The following is a 23162-nucleotide window of genomic DNA, read 5'->3' as shown; positions in this document are numbered from 1 at the left end:
GCAAGGGCAAAAGCCCATTTTCCCCCATAAACATGATCTTCCAACAAAATAATAAAAAGAATAAATAATGAAAAGAAAAGAAAAGAAAAATTTTATTTTAATTATTATCTAAATAATTAAATAATAACTAAAATTTTATTTTATTTTAAAATAATTAAAGAAAAGAAAATTAATGATATGACTTTTCTTAATATTTAAAATGCTGTGACATTATTTAAATCCCAAATAAGAAATTTTATTATTATTTTAATAATTATGTTAGCATTTATTGTGCTAATAGTACATGCCAAATAGGATATTTCTATTACTAAGATGATGGTAGAGACTAAAACGAAATCACTTTTTGATTTTATGGACTAAACTAAATGTAATAAAGTTAAAAAGTAGGAATCAAAATAGAAATAGAATCAAAATGTTAGACAAAAAAAATGCAATTTTCCTTTTTTTTTTTATTTTTTTTTATGTGAAGAATTTTTGATTTAAAAGAACAAAACAAACAAACGCAAAGCAAACAGTACTTAACCCGAGACTTTGATCATCTCGCGTTCGTCTTATAAAAAAAAACAGACCCAGAAAAAAGCACTCTTTTAGACTTTAACAATCTCTACGATCAATTATAAATAGAAAAATCCTTCTTTCAATCATATATTTTGGCAGAGGCTTATCCTTTCCTTCAATTCATCAATGTCACTCTTAAACCAGCTCTTCAGCAGAGGTGTTTTTGGCACAAAATGGTCAGTTAATATTTTTCTTCTTAACCTCTAAACCCCAATCCATTTGTCAATTTTTATCTTTGTTTTTGTTTATCTTCTGTAATTTATGTATATTTAGTTGCTCCTTATGGCTTATCTTCTTGTAGCTTTTGTAATTTTGGTTGGTCAACTTGTACTGTACACTTAGGCTTAAATTTATGTCAAATTGTATATCTAGTGAGCGTTGTTTTTTGTTGTAATTCTCATTTCTATGAGATACCCAATACCCATTAAAGGATTCTGGAATATGGGTTTGTTTCAGATAAATGTTTTAATTAGCAATAATTGAATTCCTTAGCAAAAAAAAAAAAAAAAAAAAAAGCAATACTTGAACAATTTTGCCCTCACTTTTTTTTATGAATTATCGGAATTTGTTGCTACTGGAATGTGAGCTGTTTCTAGAAAAATGTTTTGATTCGTAGTGAATGCACCGATTTCATTGCTCCTTCTGAGTGTGAGATTTTCCAGAAATACCCAGTTGAAGTTTGTACTCTCTTTTTCGATAAATCAGCTAAATTTTATTTGAGCACCTGAATATGTACGATCTTGCAGTCTCCAGCTGCAAATCAACAGCAACAGTTAATAAATAAACCCAGAAAAACACTTATAACAAAAATACTCAACTAATGGAAATTAATCTGAAAGTCTAAAAAATCATTATTTAAGAACTGAGAAAGATATTCCCCATTTAGAGTGTAGGACCCTGTTACAGATAGAGTTTTTGAAGCCTCCTTTAGATTGTATTTATGGCCTGAATAATGGACTCCTTGGTCTTGACATTCCCAGCATGGATCCTGACCTTTCGCTGGATCCAAACATGGAACATGACCGCCTCCCAGCTCAGCGTGCATAACACTGCACTATGATAATTGCACTTCAAATTATGCAAACCCCAGTTGATCACAGCATCCCGAAAAAACTCAAGATTTCTAACAAGGAAACATCCCATCATCTCTCCCCATATCCTTTTAGTAAACGAGCATTCAAGAGTAGAAAGCTGGGAGCCTATCACGAAGGAGCCTATCACGAGTAGAAAGCTTTCTTCTTTTTTTTTGGTCGGTAATTTGATAGTTGGGAGAGGGCAGATTTGAATCCTAGATGTCTCATTTGGAAACATTAGGAGGTGTCAACCAGTTGAGCTACAAGGCTCTTGGTTAGAAAGCCTATTTTTAGGCACAAGTCATCCAATGAGAGCATACTTTGGTACAGTTAAAGGAAACAAGACCAGTTTTTGCCATGGAATTGCTGGCATCTTCAATCTAACTTAATGCCAAGTCATAGTACAATTGAATATACCTGAATTTGAGCACAGCCACAGGCTGATCCTTATAACCAATCTCGACCAAGTAGAGTCTACTTTAAATGGCTAGAAGCACATCTATTCTTGCAGATTTCCATCTGCAATCACCACCATGCATCACGCTGGCCAACTTATATCCATAATACTTGCAGCATCATAAATGACTTTATAGCCATATTTTTCATGTAAGATCCCAGCCTGGTGCTACCAATCATGCCAAAGGAAGATATAGGAACCATCTCCAGCAGCAAATTTTGAAATATTGCATAGCCAAGCTCCTTGACCTTAATAGTTTTCTCAAACTGCAGGTACTGTCTTGGGAAGCCTTGACACACTCTTCCCCTTCAATATGTTGATATGAACACATTCCACCCAAATTCAACCTGCTTGAGCAAATAGGTTCCATATATGTTTCAAACAAGCCACCTTATTCCACTCCTCAATCCCCTTCAAGCCTATTTCACACTCCTTGGGACACAAATACTATCTCAAGCTACAGTGGAATTGTCCTTGATGCATTATCAGGACAATTCCACAAGAATTTATACTATCTGGCCATTGCTGCAGATGACTTTTTTTATTTTATTTTTATTTTTATTTTACTATTTATGTCCAGCAGTTTATTCTTGCTGTAATATTATCAATTTAAGGTATTCAATCTTGATAACTCAGCCTACCTGAGACTTAGGCATTCCCAAATATCTAACTTAGAGATTTTCTTCTTTTATATGAAGAGAACTAAGAATCTGATGTTTTAGGCATTCCTAAATATTGACCGAATGCATTTTTATCCCCTTTTTCTGTTTTTTATATAAAATTTTATGAGTTGTAATCTCTAATGTTGTAAGGGTACTTTTGTAGCAAAACAAGCTTGAACTTGGCAATTTCGCGCATCAAACTGCTGCAAAACAAGAGAGATATGCAGCTCAAACATATGCGCAAGGAGATAGCCCAATTTTTGCAGGCTGGACAGGAAGCCATAGCTCGAATTCGGGTACCCCTTCACATATATATGATCACCAGATGCTGATTAATTGCAATCTGTTTTTCAGCAGACTATTTAAATTAATTTGAGCACAATTATTAATTTGGTTAGGTGGAGCATGTTATAAGGGAACAGAACATGTGGGCTGCATATGAGATATTAGAGCTTTTCTGTGAATTTGTCCTTGCACGTGTTCCTATTATTGAAAGCCAGAGGTAAAGCCATTAATCACAAGCAAATTTTTCATTCAAGATGAAATTTTAAAATGGTTTGGCTTCCTTGTAAATTAAAATTGTAAGAGTACTACAGCACTATATTATATGATACTCTTCCACAGGACAGTTGCAAATCCATGCTTGTAAAGAATTTAACTGACTAGCAAATCACTTTTACATTTGGTGCATTTAGACTTCCATATGTATATTTGTGATTAGTTAGTCAGTTAAATTTCTTTACAAGCTTGGATTTTCATATAATAAAGTAATACATGAGCTATATTTTTTGTTCTGTGTAATTATGCACATGCCTGTCTCCTGGCTGTTCAACCTCTGACCTGTTAAGCTAGGGTACATCTTCGTTGAAGATTTGCAAAACTTTTGAATTTTCTGTCGAAGAAGGAGGTACTTTTTTATCTATAACGTATTCTTGAAAAAGGCCGAGATTCTTCACTCTTTGTCACTTTGGGAAAGGAGAGTGCCAAGAGGCTGTTGTTTAACATGGAAGAGTTGGCGTCTAAACAATCACCTGTGCAGTTTTCCAGATCGTTTAGGGAAGGAAATAAGATTTTTATTATTTAGTTGGGGTCCAATGCTTATGGAAATTTTTTGCTTATTTTTGAACTCATTCATGGACGACGTAGAGGGTCCATAGTGATACTGGAAGGAAAATTGGGGAGAGGATGGTGCGGATTGTCTTCACCTAAGGAAGACATTAGAAGATTCTCTTCTCCGACAGGGACATTCCGGGATAAGAAACGGTGAACCCAAGCATCCTGCTGTGGTGGTACAGGAGGGGAAGCAGAAAAACTATGGAATTGTCGGAATCAGAAATGGTGAACACAAGCATCCTGCTGTGGTGGTGCCGGAGGGGCAACAGAGAAACTATGGTTTTGTGAATAAAGGGAAGGAGAAAATTTCGGAATTTCAAAATTTGAAAATCCCAAATTCTAGTCGAAATCAATGTGATTTCAGCGATGATCTTCCTGGAAAAGAAACAGCTGGGTTTGGGGTGGAAGTTACGTCAGTGATAAATGGAATTGTTACTAATGGTATTAAAGGGAAGTTTACCTTGGATATATTTTTCCTGTAGAACGTGGATCTGAGGGGAAGTGCGGTGTTGTTTTTTCAGAGGTCAAGGAAGTGGGCTTAAAGCTTAGTGGCCAGCCAGCCAGCTCCTACTAGAGAGAAAAGGCCCTTATTAAAACCTGTTTGGAAGCCTCGTAGCAGCTTTTTGGGCCATATTGGGTCTATTCAAAAGCCCAAAGCCCAGCAGCCAGCCTCTTCTTTACACCACAATCACGTGACAAGTCCTTCAGTAGTGCTCCCAAATGTGCCGAGTGTTTCGTCTCTTTCCCATGCTGACCCCAAGTCTCATATCCCTGCCGAGGTGGTGCCGGTGAACGTGATGGTGATTTCCTCCTTTGATGATGATGTTGCATGCTCCAATACTGGCAAATCTGAGTCTGCAATCCAAAACAAAAAGGTTAGTTTTGAATTTCTGGAACCACAAGTTCTAAATCCAGCTCCCACCCGTCTTTTAGAATCAGTTTTGGTCAACGAGGTGCGAAACTACGAGAAACTTGAGAATTCACATGCTGATTTAGTCTCCAGTCCACAAATATCGGCTCCCACTTGCACCAATATGGTGGTTTCAGAGTCTAATTCTGATGTCGATAGTGCACTGGTACAACAACAGATCAAACAACTTTTATTTGATAATGCTGTGGACTTGAATAAATTGAGGGGCTTTTCGGACAAGTGGGTTTTACTTTTAGAACTCGGTGATGGGAGAAGAGTGGTGGTGCCAACGGAGATCGAGAGATAGCCTTCAGGCTTTTTCAGGGGCTCTGTTTTGGTTGAGCTTAATGCCATGGATTTTTTAGGAAATTCTTCGAGGCCTTTAGAGGTACAATCCAAGTGGGATAGGTTGGTGGTGGGGGATGTAGATTTTGAGAGTTGGTCTGAAGAAGGTGGCGAGATGGTTGAATTTAATCGACAAGGTTCAGATATTTCAGAAGCCTTAAATGTGACTCCGTCAGCTATATCGAAGTCTGTTGAGACCTAAGAAGTCGATAACCTATTTGCCTTTTTGGAAGATGGTCAGTCTAAAAATCATTCTAGTATGTCACCATGGTTTCAGAGCAAGTTTCAGGATTTTGGCTCTTTTTTGGAGACTCTGGTTAAAGGTTTGGAAGTACTTGCATCTAATTTCCTCTTGGCTGTTGTGGAGAAAATTAGAAAAAGGGTTGTAGAGAATGCTTTGAGAAAAAAAACAGAGGGTGGAGGTAAGGGTTTAAAGGAGTTGAGGAGCTTGGTGAGCTCTATTAATTATGATTTTGCATTTGGTAAAGCAAGAGGTTCCAATAGGGAAAGGGCTGTGATTGTGTCCTAATGAATTTGAAGATAATCTCTTGGAATGTGAGGGGGCTAAATGAGAAGGATAAAAGACTCCAAATTAAGAACCTTATTAGAATTTGGAGGGCTGATGTCATTTGCTTGCAGGAGACTAAGATGGAGTTATCACTAGGGGATTTATTAAAAGTCTTTGGGGTTGTCAACATGTTGATTGGATATAGGCGCATTAGGTGGGATAGGAGGGTGGTGGAGAAGTTGGAAGAAGCTGTGGGTGATTTTTCGGTGTCTTGTAGATTTAGGAATGTGGGAGACAATTTTGAATGGGCATTCACTAATGTGTATGGTCCTAATGTGGATAGGGAGAAGAGGTTGATGTGGGAGGAGTTGGCACATCTTTATAGGTGGTGGAATTTGCCATGGTGTGTGGGTGGTGATTTCAATGCAATTCATTTTCCTTCCGAACGTTTGGGAGCGGAGAACTTCACTCAGGGTATGTATAATTTTTCTGATTTCATCTCTATTAATGGTTTAATGGATATCCCTTTATAGGGTGGTAGTTACACTTGGTCAAACTCTCTGTCTGTCTCCAGGATAGATTGCTTCCTCTTTTCTTCAGAATGGGAGGAACATTATCCAAACATTCATTAAAAAATGTTGGTTAGAGTTCTATTGTACCACTTCCCCATTTCTTTGGAGGGCGGGGATATTTGTAAGGGATGTAGGTCTTTTTGTTTTGAGAACATGTGGCTTCAAGTGTATGATTTTGTGGAGAAGGTGAAAATTTGGTGGGACTCTTATCATTTTTATGGAACTCCAAGTTACAGGTTAGCCATGAAATTGAAAGCTGTAAAGGGGGACTTAAAAAAGTGGAATGAAACCGATTTTGGAAATGTAACCATTAAGAGAATTAAACTATGGAATGATTTGAATGCTCCGGATTCTAAAGAGGAAAGGGTGTCTTTTTCTGTTGATGAGAAGTGTGATAAAGAGAGAATTCGCTTGGAGATTGAGAGGATTGCTTTATTGGAGGAGATTGAGAGGATTGCTTTATTGGAGGAGATTAACTGGAGACAAAAATCGAGGGTGCTATGGTTAAGAGAGGGGGACAGCAATACAGATTTCTGAGGATAAGGCTGGGTCGTTGGAAAAACCTTTTGAGGAAGCTGAGATTTTTTGGGTTGTCATGGATTTTGATGGTGATAAAGCTCCTGGACTTGATGGATTCCCTATGGCATGGATTCCCTATGGTGTTTTTTTCAAACTTGTTGAGCCATTATCAAAACTGATCTTTTTGGAGGTTTTTCAATATTTTTTTGATAATGCTTAGTTTGAGTAAAGTTTGAATGCTAATTCCTAAAAAATTTGATGTAGTGGATGTAAGGGATTTTCGGCCTATTAGTTTAATTGGGGGGTGTTCAAAATTATTGCTAAAGTTTTTGCTAACAGGTTGAAAATGGTGCTTGGGGATGTTGTTTATGAATCTCAAAATGCTTTTGTCAAAAAAAGATAAATTTTAGATTCTGTTCTTATTGCCAATGAATGCTTGAATAGTAGGCTGAAATCAAGAGTTCCTGGGGTGTTGTGTAAGTTGGACGTAGAGAAGGCATATGATCATGTGAATTGGGACTTCCTCGTTTATATGTTGGATCACTTTATTAATATATTATTTACTTATAAAAAAAAAAAAAAATGTTGGATCATTGTGGTTTTCATGAAAAATGGAGAAGATGAGTTTTCTTTTGCATCTCTGTTGTTAAATTCTCCATCCTCATTAATGGAACTCCATGTGGTTTCTTTGAAAGCTTTAGAGGTATAAGACAAGGTGATCCATTATCCCTTTTATTGTTTGTCATTGTTATGAATGCTTTTAGTAAAATGTTGGATAAGGCAATGAGGGATGGGCTCATGTATGGTATTAGGGTGGGTCCCACGGGTAACTCTTTGTAGTTTACCCATCTTCTCTTTGCTGATGATACCTTGGTCTTATGTGATGCTGATCTTGGTCATATTCTGTTTCTCCTATTGGTGCTGTTTTGGTTTGAAGTAGTTCTGGGCTGAAAATTAATATGGGTAAGTCTGAATTGGTCCTTGTGGGTGTGGTTCCAAATATAGAAGATATAGTGGATGTGCTAGGGTGCAAGCAAGGCTCCTTCCTAATAAAATATTTAGGTCTTTTGTTGGGTGCTAATGTCAAAGATAGTTCTATTTGGAATCCAATTATTGAGAAGATGGAAAGGAGGTTAGCAAGTTGGAAATGATTGTTTCTCTCAAAAGGAGGTAAATTTACTCTTGTTAAGAGTACTTTGTCCAATCTTCCAATTTATTTTCTCACTCTTTTTCCTATCCTGGTGGGGGTTGCAAACCATGTTGAGCAACTTCAATGAAATTTTCTTTGGAGTGGTATGGGGGATCTTAAAAATACTCACCCAGCGAAATGGGCTACGATTTGTGCTCTTCATTCTGGAGGTTTAGCTATTAGAAGTTTGAGATTTTTTTTTTTTTTTTTTGGATTGAGAGATAGGAAGTTTGAGAAGTTTTAAGAAAGCTTTGTTTGGAAAATGGTTATGGAGATATGAGAATGAGCGGCAGGCCTTGTGGAGGAGAGTGATAGGGGCAAAGTATGATTGTGAAGGGGGAGGTTGGTGCTCTCTTCCCGTTACTGGCCCTTATGGAGTGAGTTTGTGGAAGTCTATTAGTCATGGTTGGCCATCTTTGGTTCGTTACATCCAATTTGAGGTTGGGGTTGGGTTTACTGTTAGAATTTGGCAGGACATTTGGTGTGGGGACACTTCTTTGTGTGTGCACTACCCGAGACTTTTTTCTTTAAGTTGAAATAGGATGCCTATGTGGCTAATTTGATGAAGTTCTCAAATGGTGTTCTTTTCTAGGATCTAAATTTTAGAAGACATCGTGAAGATTGGGAATTGAAATCCTTTTACAGTTTAATGTCTAGAATTTATGGAGCTTCTTTAAGAGGAGTTGGGGACGATAAGATGTGTTGGAAACCTGCTATGGGAAGAGGTTTTGCTGTTCGTTCTTATTACCGGGTACTGACAAAAAGTTTCGATCAGTCTTTCCCTTGGAAGATTGTTTGGAAGTCTAAGGTCCCTTCTAGAGTTGCGTGTTTTGTTTGGACTATAGCTTTGGGGAATATTTTGACTATTGATAATCTTAGAAAACAGAAGATTTTGATTTTGGATTGGTGTTATGTGTAAAAGAAATGGGAAATCAGTAGAACACCTCCTTATCCATTGCCCTATTACTTTTGATTTGTGGTCTATGGTGTTTACTTTGTTTGGCGTTCACTGGGTTATATCGAAAATAGTGGTGGAGTTGTTGGCTTGTTGGCAAGGAAAGTTTGGGAGGCATCGAAATTCTGCTATTTGGATGGTTGTGCCCCATTGTTTGATGTGGTGCATTTAGTAGGAGAGGAATAACCGACATTTTGAGTATTTAGAGAAATCAGTTTCAGATCTTAAACTCTTCTTCTTTAAGACTCTTCTGGATTGGGTTACAGTGTTAGGATTTCGTTCTTTTTCTTCAGTCCATGGTTTCGTGGACTTTTGTATTTTATGCACTTGATTTGTTTTGTCCTTGATGTTCACTTCCTATATACTCAGGTGACACCCTTCTTCTTTTTAATATATTTTTATTACTTATAAAAAAAAAAAAAAAAAGACTTTTACCAAAACCGCTGAGGCAGCTCAAAGATATCCATGTGACTTTTGCTACATAAAGAGATAGCCAAGTTGCTTGCATAAAAATATGCAATTCTATGCATCATTTACAAATTAGAAATGACTAGTGTTATGAACGCATTGGCTAGCAGCCTTCTAGCCGGGAAGGACCCTTTTGTGTGACCAGTGACTGTTAGTAGGGGTGACAATTTATGTTAGTGGGTCATGTTTGTGTCGTGTCAAGGTAGGTATATTTGACTACTTGCATCAGCCAAACTATTACCCATTTAATAATCATGTCAAAACCCCTCAGCCTTAACATAACCCATTTATTAAGTGGGTTGGCATGACATGAGATGTGTAACACGCTTGATAAACAGTTCTTGTTGGGCTGACACAAACATGATTCATTTCAACCTATTTAAAATATTGGTTGAGAGACAAATAATTCCATTCAAATTCAATTTCATAATAACATCAATTAAATGACTAATAGCATACAATCCAAAAGTTCTTATTTCTACCCAACATAGTTCCATCCAAATTTATAAATGCATAATCTAAGAAAATTAAATTGAGCGTTTCATGCCAATATAACCATTAAATTATTTTAAAAATACTCAATTTATATATTTAAAATTCAAATTTTTGTTGGATAAAAATGAAATTTACTTTTATGGGTTAAATGGGTCAACTTGTCTTGACACAAATAATGAAGCGGATGTATTGATTATGGGTTTAGCAAGTCAACATGAAATTGACCCATTTATTAGTTGGAACAATCTCATTTACACTAAACACTAACCTACAAAAAATTGTATTGTATTTGTGGGCATTGTCAAACATGGCTACCCTTAACAGTTTGGTGCTAGGCACTCACCATGGTTTGTGCAGGTGGTGCTACCCAAGCTGTTTTTTATAAATTCAATCTGTGTATGGGGTTAGCCTGTGGAGGTATATTTGAAGTGATTGGGATAGTTTCAAACAGTTCTTTCGATTTGATGTTGGCAATGGAGTTAAGTAAGACTCTGGCATGATTTGTGGCAGGGTGATACTTCTTTTAAGGATTGATACCCTACTTTATACCAGATTGTGTTAAACGGTGATGCTATGATAGCTGATTATCTAGAGTTTGGGAATGGTCAGATGCATTGGAATCTTTTATTTCATGGATCATTACAAGATTGGGAAGCAAAATGACGTTGCTTTTTTGTTGGAATAACTCTACAGTACAAACATTAGGAATGGAGGCATTGATAGTTTTATACTTTGGTGTGGAGCCCTTACCCTACACAAGGTTTTCCAGTACATAGTTTCTATAAGATTTTGGGAGGAGCAGCTGTAGCCATTGATAGTTTTATACTTTGGTGTGGAGCCCTTACCCTACACAGGGTTTTCAAGTACATAGTTTCTATAAGATTTTGGGAGGAGGAGCTGTAGCCTTTCCTTGGATAAGTATTTGGAAAACTTGGGCCCCTTTGAGAGTTGCTTTCTTTACCTGGTGTATGGCATTAGGAAGGATCTTGACTGCAGAAAATTTATAGAGAAGGGGCCTTTTCATTACTGAATGGTGTTTTATGTGTAAGTGCCACGGGGAGGATGTTAACCTTCTGTTTCTTCATTGTGCCATTGCTAGAGAATTAAGGTTGATGTTTTTCTCTTTGCTGGGTGTTTATTGGGTAATGCCAGCTTTGGTATTGGGGATGCTGGATTGTTGGAGGGGGCGGTTTGGCAGTAGAAGTTTTGGAATAAAATGGAGAGTGGCTCCTTTGTGTCTCATGTGGCAAATTTAGAGGAATGCAATGCTCGCTGCTTTGATGACCTAGAAAATAGCTCTGCAAAGTTGAAGTTTTTGTTTTTGAGGACACTATATGAGTAGACTTCTCCGCTTGTACCCTCCTCAGATGAGGGGTTGCTAGATTTTATTGATTCTATGTAGTGGAGAGAGATAATTGTGTGTGGGATTGTGAACCTTTGTTTCGGTGGGGACCTAATGATCTCAGTGAGGGTTTGCTGGTTCAAGACTCTATAGAGGGAACACAGGTGATAGAGTCTGGGCCACCTTCGAATTGGGTGTCACGGTTGATGAATTATTTTTTTTTGGGTAAAATGGTGGGTTTCCCTATTGTGAAACATGAAGCTCAATGTTTGGCTCTTTTTCACATTTTGGAACAGGAATGTCTCAAGGTGAATGATGATGGGGTGTCTAAGTGACCTGCAAACTCAGGGACACAAGGTCTCAGGGAGCTTAAGGGGCTTATTTCTTATGTTAATTACGACGAGGTCCTTGCTAGGAGTAGGAGCGAGCTTCTTTGACTGCTATAGGGGTTGTCGGTAGTTTTAAATGACTCTACGACTACTCTTGGAATGTAAGGGGGCTTAACAATCCCCGAAAGAGAGTGGTTTGTAAGAATCTTCTAAAAGAGTAGAAATGTGGTATTGTATATTTTCAAGAAACGAAAGTATCTTCTAGTGATGTTGCTTTTGTTCAGAGTTTATGGGGTAGTCCTTTCATTGATTGGGCTATTTTGGATGCTATGCAGACTTCGGGAGGGATCTTGTTGATTTGGGATAAGAGGGTCTTTGAGAAGTTGGATGTCATTGTTGGACAGTTTCCTGTTAGTGTATTATTGAGAGGAGTGGTGGATGACTTTGTTTGGGCTTGTATAGGTGTGTATGGCCCTAATGACAATGGACAACGGTCTACATTATGGGAGGAGTTATCACAAATGCGTGCCAGGTGGCCCATGGCATGGTGTCTAGTATGTGATTTCAATATTATCAGGTGCCCAAGCGAAAGGCTTGGCTATGAGTCTTTTAGCCCTGCTATGTTCGCATTCTCGGATTTATTGAGAATAATTCTTTAGTTGATTTACCTTTAGAGGGGGCCTCCTTCACTTGGTTTAGAGATACTGGTCTTCCTTCTATGTCAAGGATTGACAGGGCTTTGGTTTCTCTTGATTGGGAGGAGCACTTTGTGAATTTATCCCAACGGGTGCTTCCTCATGTTCTTTCGGACCACTACTTGCTTTTGTTGGAAGCTGGTGTTATTCGGCATGGTCGAAGTGCCTTTAAATTTGAAAATATGTGGTTGAAAGTTGAGGGCTTTGTTGACAGAGTTAAGCAATGGTGGGATGGGTATAGTTTTGCGGGCTCTCCAAGCTTCATTTTGGCACAAAAATTGAAGGCTCTTGAAAGCAAATTTAAAAAAGTGGAACAAGGAGTTTGGTGATTTGGCTTTTGGAAAGAACTTGCTAACTGAGCTGATGGGTTTAGATGCGAGAGAGGAGTTGGTGGGTTTTTCAAATGAGGATCATATTTGTCGCCTTCAACTCAAAGGAGACATAGAACAGTTGGCCTCTCTTGAGGAGATTTCCTGGAGGCAAAAGTCTCGGACCTTGTATGTGAAGGAGGGCGATAATAATGCTCTGTTCTTCCATAGATTAGCAAACTCACATAGAAATGCTAATCAAATTAAAAGGATTGAGGTGGATGGTGTTCTTTATGAGGATGAGTCTGATGTACACACTCAGTTAGTTCTTTTCTATCAAGGGTTGCATAAGGAAACTGAGGTGGGGCGTCCCACTATGGATGGGCTAGATTTTGCTTGTATTGAAGAGGATGAGCGGTTATCTTTAGAGAAGGAGTTCTCGAAAGAGGAAGTCATCTAGGTATTAAGGGAGATGGAGGAAGTCATCCAGGTATTATGGGAGATGGAGGGTGATAAAGCCCTTGGTCCTGATGGTTTCACCATGGCTTTTTTTCATAATTGTTGGAGTGTGGTGGAAAAGGATGTCATGGATTTTTTTGCTTACTTTCATTGGCACTCTGTGTTTGAACAGTTTATGAATGCTTCGTTTCTCACTTTAATTCCTAAGAAGTGTAATGCCGTCAACATTAAGGATTTTCGCCCCATCAATTTGGTGAGTAGTGTGTACAAACTGCTGTCCAAGGTGTTGGCTAATAGGTTGAGGGTGGTTTTGGATAATCTCATCTCTGAGACTCAAAATTCGTTTGTTGGCGAAGACAAATTCTGGATTCAGTGCTTATTGCAAATGAATGCCTGGATAGTAGGTTTGAAGAGCAAAATACCGAGTCTGGTATGCAAGCTTGATATTGAAAAAGCTTATGACTATGTGAACTGGGAGGCCTTGTTTTATTTGTTGGGCTGGATGGGTTTTGGGATGAAATGGAGGGGGTGGATTAAGGCTTGTGTTACGTCTGTCCGTTTTTCAGTCCTGGTATATGGATCCCTTGAAGGTTTTTTTGGTAGCTCGCGTGATTGAGACAAGGGGATCCACTGTCCCCGCTTTTGTTTCTCTTGATAATGGAGGTTTTAAGTAGACTCTTCAAGAAGACAGAGGAGTGTAATCTTATTTGGGGTTTTCATGTGGAACCTGTGAACTCTGTTGTTGTGTGTATTTCCCATTTGTTTTTTGCTGATGACGCTATCTTATTTTGTAATGCCTCTAGGAAACAGTTGCTGTCCATAAGGTTGGTGTTGTCTTGTTTTTAGGCTTTTACGGGGTTGAAGGTCAATGACGGGAAAAGTGAGATTGTCCCCGTTGGGGAGGTGAATAATCTAGATGCATTGACTAATATTCTTCAATGTAGAGTGGGCAGGTTGCCTATGAAATATTTGGGGATGCTGTTGGGAACTTCTTTTAAGACAGTTGCAATTTGGAATCCCATTTTGGAGAAAATTGAGAAGAAACTATCCGGGTGAAAGCGTCTCCATTTATCTAAGGGTGGTAGGCTCATGTTACTAAAGAGTACTCTCTCAAGTCTCCCAACGTACTTTTTTATCTCTTTTCACTATGCCTAAAGCTGTGGCCGCTAGATTGGAAAATATTCAGAGGAATTTTCTGTGGGGGTCTTCTGAGGGGAGTTTCAAGTATCCGTTGGTGGCTTGGGATAAGGTGTGTTTACCCGTCGAGATGGGCGGGTTGGGGATAAAAAGTGGTGTCATTTAATCAAGCTTTATTAGGGAAATGACTGTGAAGATTTGGTCATGAAGTTACCCATCTCTAGCGGAGAGTTATCTCCACAAAATATGGTGAGGGTCAAGGGGGGTGGAGCACTAAAGTCTGTAGGAGGTCTCATGGGTGTGGCCTTTGGAGAAGTATTAATAAAGGGTGGGAGAGCTTTTCTAAGCATCTGTCTTTTGTAGTGCGTGAAAGCACTCGTATCCGCTTTTGGCATAATAGGTGGATTGGTGATAATATTCTAAAAGATCTCTATCCTAAGCTCTATGTGTGTTCAGTAGTCAAGAATGCTTGCATCTATGAGGTTTTGTGGACTCCAGAAGGGGGTACTGTTAGAGTGTAGAATTTAAGGTTTTATAGAGTTTTTAAAGATTGGGAGTTGGCTGCATCTTATTCTCTATTTCAGCTTATCCAAACTCGTATTCCTCGGGGTGATAGGAGAGATACTCTTTGCTAGCGGCTAAAAGGTGATGGTAAGTTTGAGACCCGATTTTACTACCATGCGATTCGGGGTGCTTCGAATTCTTTGTTTCCTTGGAAGAGTGTTTGGAAACCAAAGATTCCTAAGCGCATGGCGTTCTTTTTGTGGACAGCTGTCCATGGTCGGATCTTCACTTTGGATAATCTAATGCTTAAGGGTCGCCTTTTGGCTAATTGGTGTTGTATGTGTTGTTGTGATGGGGAGTCAGTTGACCACCTTCTTCTTTATTGTTCTGTTTCTCATTCCCTATGGGCTTTTATGCTTCAGGCTTTTGGTATTCATTGGGTTATGCTAGGATCGGTGGTGGGTTTGTTATCTTGTTGGCATCAGTGGCTTGGGAAGCATAATTCGGACATTTGGAATTTGGTTCCAGGGTGCTTAATGTGGATTGTGAGGTTGGAACGAAATCATCGATCTTTTGAGGACAATGAGAAGACGTTGGATGAGTTAAAGGTTTTATGCCAACGCAGTCTATTGGAGTGGTCTCGTTGTTGGGGTTTTACTGATTGTTCTTCTCTCTTTGAGTTTATGTCTTCTCTTACCTTAGTTTCCTGACTATCCTCTTTTTGTTGTGCTGGTTGTTCTATTATTTCTTCTTGTTCATCATCATGAACATCTTGTACTTTTTTTTTATTCTCTTTAATATTAAATTTCTGATTACCTATCCAAAAAAAAAAAGTTAACGGCTGCAAGAGTTTGGACTAAATTGATACAATTTGGAAGTCTTTCAAAGACTAGAGGAAAACCAGAGCCCAGAAGAAAGTGGCTGATGTTATAAGTGGTGAGGAAGACATGATTGCCTGATTTATATTTGAGTGAGTTTATGAATTCATAATATATTCAGGAACCAAAAAGATTTACATTATAATTTTGTACTTTTGTGGAACATGCTTGTTAAATGTTCCTCAGTAGGGCTCTTGATATTTTCATATTGATCAGTTGCTGCTTCCTAGAGTATCAATTATGTCATAGAGAATGTATTGTGACACTATTCTAATTGAGCACTGTCCACTGGTGGAACCAACCATGGGTGCATAAAAATGTTTCTGTAGTCCTTTCCTGATTGGTAAAACCATCTTTTAATTTCCATAATTCCAGCTGAGACGTTCTATTTCCTCATTAACATGCCAAGGTAGTTTGTTCTGAGCTGTTTCATCTATCTCAAGAAAAATTAAGGGACCTCGGTATATTGAGCATTTTCTTTGCTTTAACTAGGAGGCTTATTGAAACCTGTGAAACCAATACCTGTCTTTCTTATACGATTTACGTGACTCAATTTTATAACCATCCTTTCATGTATAACAGGGAATGTCCATCAGAATTGCGAGAAGCTATTGCGAGCATAATATTTGCAGCTCCCAGATGCTCAGATTTGCCAGATTTGTTGCAGATCAAGAATTTGTTTACTGCAAAATATGGCAAGGAATTTGTCATGGCTGCGTCAGAACTTCGTCCTGACTCTGGTGTCAACCGTACAGTTAATGGCTATTACATTTTGAAGTGTGGTTTCTGAAGTAGCAGCTTTTAACCTGAATACATTGATGTAACTCTATTTTTTTTCTTTGTTAATGTTATTTTTGCAGATAATAGAAAAGCTTTCAGTTCTTGCTCCAGCTGCACAGGTAAAGCTCAAGGTATTGAAAGACATTGCACAAGAGTACAATCTGGCATGGGATTCTTCAAGCACAGAAGCAGAATTCAGTAAAACACATGAAGATTTGCTGGTACCTTTGCCAATTTGTGCTTCAGTATTCAGTTAGGCATAACTTAATCTTCGGACATTATTTATTGGTTCATGACAATGCCCTCTTGAGATTATGCTTTTATCATCATCACAAGACATGACCATTTAGACACCAAAAACAGATTATATATATTTTATTTATCCAAAAAAAGAAAAGAAAAACAAATTAACTACATGATTTCTGAAAAGTGGAAACGATCTTTCAAAATAGTGGATTCAGCTCCTGTGTTTCCTGCCTCTAGAGAGTTAACAGGAAATGGCTTTGAATTTTAAGAAAACTGTGTAATGAACCCACAGAGTTCTAAGGGAAATGAATGGGACAAATGAATGTTAATGTGTGAAAATTGACTTAATTTGAGGTCATCATCCTCCAAGAATAAAGGGAAAAATGAGAGGAGAACTTTAGAGAGAAGTAAAGAAACTTGCATTGTTGATCATATAAATAGAGTTAACGTGATTTAGAAGGTTTTATAGTAGTGCCTATTCATGATACTTATCAAGAAAAGCTGCCTGGCTAACTTGTAAAACCAATATGTTACTTTTTAAGTATTTTGTAACTAATTATCTAGGCAAGTCTTGCTCTTCTACTTTGATCATATCCATGGATTCACATGCATCCGTGTGTCATGTTAGTAGGTTAGACTAGGCTCAGGGTTTCGGTTCATTACATTACCCCTCATTTAAAGAACCTTGTCCTTAAGGTTGTATTGTTTTTGCCAAGTGTGGATGGTTATTCCACATGCTTCTTCATCAGAGGCAATGTTCCAAATAGCCAAAACCTTAGTGACATCTTGATCACCATGATCATGCGCTTTTGTATGATAAGCGCCCCCATGTACCATAAAGGCTGGTTCATTGAAGACTAGCCCTCCTTTGATGTCATCCCGAAGAAATTTGTTCCTTATCATTGTTTGGGATCTTGAGTGACTTCCATCACTTACCATAACTTCTAACCGTGCATTGGATTCTTGAATCATTGTTGATTCCTTGAGTATGGCATTAAGACTTTCTGGAATTTGAGTTGTTAGCATTGACAATTTGGTGGGTCTTGGATTTTCGACTTTTGATTTGTTGTTGCATCCTTGAGTCTTGAGTGGGAGCCTCCATTGGTGCGTCAAGGATTGGTGTTCGAAACCAATCTTGTAGGTTACATACGAACTGCGCCCAATTTGTGATGTGATGGGGTGTTGTCAAGAGCAAAGAATTCGTAGACCTTGAGAAGCCACCAAAAAGGATCTCCACCTTTGAACTTTGGTAACTCCATGGAATTTTGATGAAGTGCAGCGGATGTGGTCATCTTGGAGCATCAACTCTGACATCACTTGTAATGAACCCACTGAGTTCTAATGGAATAGAAGTGGAATGAATGGGAGAATGAATGATAATGAGTGAATATTGACTTAATTGAGGTTGTCACCTCCAAAAATAAAGGAAAAAAGGAGAAGAGAACTTTAGAGAGGAAGTGGAGAAAAAAGTTACAAATGACAAACCTGTAAAACCAGTATGTAACTAAGTATTTTGTAACTAGTTATCTAAGCAAGTCTTGCTCCTCTATTTGGATCATATCCGCAAATTCACATGCACCCATGTATGTCATGCTAGCAGGTTGGACTTGGCTGGGGTTCATAAGAACTTGCTTCTGGAACTAGAGGCAATACGTCCTATATAGAAAAGTAAATCTGACTTTTAATCATACTTTCTCCAAATCTCCTACTTATTTTGACATGGTTTTATTCACCTTGTATCCATAGTCTGTACACTGAAGTGAAATTTCCTGGTATCTAATATAATGCTCAACACTTGGTGCATTTTCAAGTTGATGTCTATATAACAATTCTGAATGGATTCTCATTTAATTAGGATTTTTTCTCCCACATATCCAAGTGCTGTGTTTTCTGGACATTTCCAGTGCCAATTTTTCCTGCTCCATAAGGTTATAGCTATTCTGGCACTAGCTTAGGGATGATACCATAAAAAACATAGGTCTAGCTCAGATAGTCTATTCAGTTAAACTCGACAAAGCCTTAAACCTTGGCTACAGGAAAGTCATTTCATCATGCTGCCTTGTCTAAATCCTCATTACTTTGGGTTTTGTCAATGAAATTATCACCATCAAGGATGATACCAGGTGATTTGATTTGTTAATTTCCCTCTGACATTCTAAATAAACTTTCCATTATCCAAAATCACGTTTGGATTTAGACTTTCTATTGGTTGTAACTTTTTGCCACGGCATATGTAAATAGTTATTTTATCCATATTAGTGAGGGAAAATGATTTTTGTTTTTAGCATGCATGTTATGAATATAGAACATCTTTAGGCCTAGTTTGGTTGGAGTCTTGGAGAAGGAAAAGTAGGGGGATAGAAAAAATTTAGTTTTCTCTCATGTGTGTTTGGTTGGGAGAATGAAAAAGTGGAGATATGAAAAACTCCTTTGTTTGGTTGAGAAGAAATTGAGATGATGGAAAATGTAATTTGTATAAATTCGCTCTATTACCGCAATTATATAAAACTATTTTTTAATAGTCTATATGAAGTTATTAAAAAAAATTATTATGAACTTACAAACTAACGCAACTACTAAAACATCCAGCCAAAAAAAAATAAAAAATAAAAAATAAAACGTACATGATAAGATGGAATAGGGGTTGACAAGTCATTTCCCATCTACCCGCTTTCCTCCCCCATTTTCTCTCCAAGTTGGGGAAATTGATTTTTGGTGGGCTTAGGGAGAAAACACCCGAGCCCCATCAAAATCATCTATCTTTTTGCCTCTCAACCAAACAACCAAAACAACCATTTGCCCTCCTATTTTCCTCTCCTCCTTTTCCATCCTCCCTGACCAAACAGACACTTAGAGAGATTCTTGCAATAGGACTTAACAAACCAAGAGACTAGGCTTCATTTTAGTTGAGAAAATCAATAGACACAAAAGATTTTACAAAAAATTTGACACTTGTTGATGTGGTAGATTGTTAGTAGTAGGTAAAAAAGTAATGTCAATGGGGTCCAAGATGAAAATATCAGCAAATGTCCAAAATTTTTCTTCTTTTTTTTTTTTTTTCTTTTTTTTTTTGTGAGTGAATAGCATTGCTCACTTTGGTTAGGTAAGAAGTTTTTATTGGTATTCTTGAAATATGAGCCAAGCCCAATCTTATCTTAGACGCCATTGATGATTTAAGCAACAGTTGACCAAATTATTACATGGCTTGCTAGGTTTGTTAGCATTTAAAATCTTCAAGCACTATGAGCTAGGGTGATTTGAGCCTGTTCAAGATTGATTTTTAGATGAATGCCCTAAGCTTAACTTGGAGCATATTAACTTTGAAGTTGATGATTTAAGCAACAGTTGAGCAAATCATTACGTGTCTTGCTAGGTTTGCTAGCATTTAAAATCTTCAAGCAATATGAGCTGGGGTGCTTTGAGCCTGTTCAAGGTTGTTTTTGAGATGAATGCTTTAAGCTTAATATAGAGCTTACCAGCTTTGAAGTTGATGATTTAAGCTACGGTTGAGCAAATTATTACATGGCTTGCTAGGTTTGTTAGCATCTAAAATCTTCAAGCAATATGAGCTAGGGTGCTTTGAGCCTGTTCAAGATTGTTTTTGAGATGAAGGCCCTAAGCTTAATCTGGATTCTGGAGCATATTAACTTTGAAGTTGAGCTTGCACTACCAATTCCACTACCTTCAAGGCTTGGACCTCCCTCTACAAAACTCCCTTACCAATTACGATGCGACGAATAAATAATAAATTCCACCATAAACCTCATCGATTACTTTAAGATGAAATAGTTTTTGTTATTGTCTAAGTCATTGAAAAATTATTTCTCTCTTTCTATCTCTTTGCTTGAGTGGGCGCACAAATTGTGAACTTTGTTGTCATTTAGCATGTGAAGCAGTAACTCCTGTTTCATTGCTCAACGTGGATTTAATGACTTACATGTGAATTGCTTGAGGGTATTGAATTTGTTATAATAATGGCTAAGTGACTAAATTCACCATTTCCTCTAAAGCTTATGCTTTTGAGATTAGTGGTAGTTTAATATGATATCAGATCAGGTGGTCCTAAGTTCAAACCCTGCCTACACTCTACCTCTCATTTAAAAGTTCAAAATTTCATTTGTTGACTCCACTTATTAAAGGGAGTCTAGGCCCACATGTGAAGAGGAGTGTTCGAAAAATGGTTACTTAATTAAATTCACCATTTCATAAGCTGAAAAACTTGGGAGAGTAGTGCTTAGTTCAACAAAATTAAGTGATAGACTACTTTAAGTATTTTTACATTCATTCTATATGGACCACTAGTAATCTATTTGTAGCCTTTTGAAACTTTTGATGTAATTTAGTTTATGGTTAAATTAGTTTTGACCTCCTGATGTTTATCTGTAGGCTGGATCAAAGCAAATACGTGTTGGAGCAGCACTTTCTCAAGCTCCCAACAAACAAGGTTCTTTTATGTCTTCTCCTTCTAATGGGACACATTCTATCAAGCATATGGAAAGTAAACAAGAATCTCAGCACCTTCATGCTCCTAGTGCTTCAAGCAATGCTACTTTCTTGGGTACTAATGAAATTGAACCATCCATAAAAAATTATGATGTGGGACCAATTAGTGATGCCAAAAGGGAGTCAAGACCGCAATCAACTGATATCTTGGAGAAAGCTCGAGCTGCCATTGCATCTGCTGAGCGTGCATCTGCGGCTGCCTGTGCAGCAGCCGCACTGGTGAATGTTGAATTTGGATCATTGAAGGTAGAAGAGGGTAAGTCTTCATAGTGCTGAACCTTATTGGCTTCGTGTGCACTCTTGTGATTTCACAGCAGCAGTCTTTCTAAAATCCATGGAAGCAAAGAGGCTGCGTAAAAGAGAGAGAGAGAGAGAGAGTGAAACTGTAAATTAAAGGTAATGCACTTCCCAATCTTTTGTTGAGGACTACACACTGTATTAATGTATATGTTTGCCTTGTATAATTGTGATGGCTAAAAATTGAAACTCAGCTGTGACTTACTGAATAAGAAATTCAGCTCTGATATTTTTACAGTAAATAATATTGATGGAATTTTATTTTATTTTTATTTCTTTTTTACATATTGAATTGGGAAAGCACATGCATTAGCTTCCCAAGTTCTGTATATTTGCTATAAGGCCAATTCTGCCTGTCATATGGTGTCTGTATTTGGAGTCAACATAAAAGAATGATGTAGAAGTTACAGAATTTCATTGGTTTGCTTTGGGATAATTTAAATGTTTCCAAATGCTTGGTTCAAAAGGCTTATATCCGGTTGTCTGGAGTACTTGGCTGGCCATGCATTGACAAGTTTGCTGTTGCTTCTCATTGAAGGCAACTCAAAAACTTGCTTTGATTTTCTGGTTCCCAACGGGGCACCAAAGCTGATTGGGCTATCCAAACTATAATTAGTAATGTCCTAGAGCTTGGTAAGTTCCAAATTATAGTTTCTCCTGGGTTAACAGAGCAAGTAATTCTGCTGCTCATGCTTCCACAAAACTGTCAGTTAGTGTTAGGAGTTCCTTTTGTTGAAATAAGCTCAATATTCCTAGTTTGCTACTGTCATCTCAGATGCGTGCAGGTTTGATTGTTCATGTACTGGTCTTCTGTTTCCTGTTTGAAATGAAATGACTCAGTTTATCAAAAACACACTCAACTGTCTTATATGAAGCATTTCACGTCCTATAACTTATACTACATGGTAAAATAGTAAAGATATGAAATATGTGACATCTTATAGTTCCCGCATTATGTCTGCCAGTCCAAGAACTTGTTTCATTATGAAATGCATTAATTAGATCCATCAATGCATTAATTATCTTATACACCGGCTCTAGATCCATCAATGTGGTAATTATCTTATATACATGCTTCACGAAATGGGCACGGAATATATACCTTCTCACATCAATGAAGATGTATTTATTTCATTATGTAAGCCATCAAAGACCAAACATTTGGTTGGATAGTTAGGCCTTGTTTGGGTAGAAAAATATCATCACTCATCACCTTATAACTCATTTCCTATCACTTATAAATCCCCAAATATCTTCGAGCCCACTTTGGCAGCTAAACCCGGTTATGTTTTCAAATCTAAAAACTCAAAAATGTGGACCTCACTTTGACCTAGGTACTAGTGCTCTCAGTACCCCTACCCACCACCTCCTCACCCCACTTACCAATGCCCTGAAACTTTGAAAAAATGCTAGAGGGTTTTTGGCTTATCTCACCATTGTCTTTCGCTAGTCTGAGTTGTGGCCATTGTGGGTTGGATCAGGTTAGATGGCACGCTAGACGTGACTGGGCTGAGGGGATTTATGTGAAGATGTGTCAAGGAAGTGAAGAAAGATGGGAGTGTAGTGATGTGGCTGTGTAAATGGGGTTGTAATTGTGGAAGCAAATGCTCATTAGAGCCATTGGTAGGGAGTATGAAAACGAGCTCCGGATTTGACTCTTCTCTAACCGTGGATCCCGCTAATATGAGGATATTTAAGAAATTACCACTCGTTACTTTGTCTTTGTAACTCAAAAACACCTAAAACTTGTTTTTGTTTTTAGTAACTCATTATCCAGTTTGGTGAAAATTGAGTGATGGAAACAAAACCCCAAAACCCATCCAAACAAGCACCTTCTCCATGGGACCCACTAATTTGGGG

The 23162-nt window shown here is 37.8% G+C and overlaps 1 protein-coding gene across 1 annotated transcript; it reads left to right on the top strand.

Moving 5' to 3' along the window:
• Positions 1 to 512: 512 nt before the first annotated feature.
• Positions 513 to 21568, top strand: LOC142607746 (uncharacterized). Its single transcript, XM_075779355.1, has 6 exons — positions 513 to 734; positions 2914 to 3046; positions 3149 to 3252; positions 16059 to 16230; positions 16337 to 16477; positions 20889 to 21568. The coding sequence occupies exons 1-6, from the start codon at positions 685 to 687 to the stop codon at positions 21273 to 21275; spliced, it is 987 nt and encodes a 328-aa protein (XP_075635470.1). The 5' UTR covers positions 513 to 684; the 3' UTR covers positions 21276 to 21568.
• Positions 21569 to 23162: the final 1594 nt, after the last annotated feature.

This window comes from Castanea sativa, chromosome 8 (assembly GCF_040712315.1).
Source record: "Castanea sativa cultivar Marrone di Chiusa Pesio chromosome 8, ASM4071231v1".
Classification (NCBI taxonomy): Eukaryota; Viridiplantae; Streptophyta; class Magnoliopsida; order Fagales; family Fagaceae; genus Castanea; species Castanea sativa.
The sequence above is the reverse complement of the archived record's forward strand: the minus strand, read 5'-3'. Positions and strand labels throughout refer to the sequence as shown.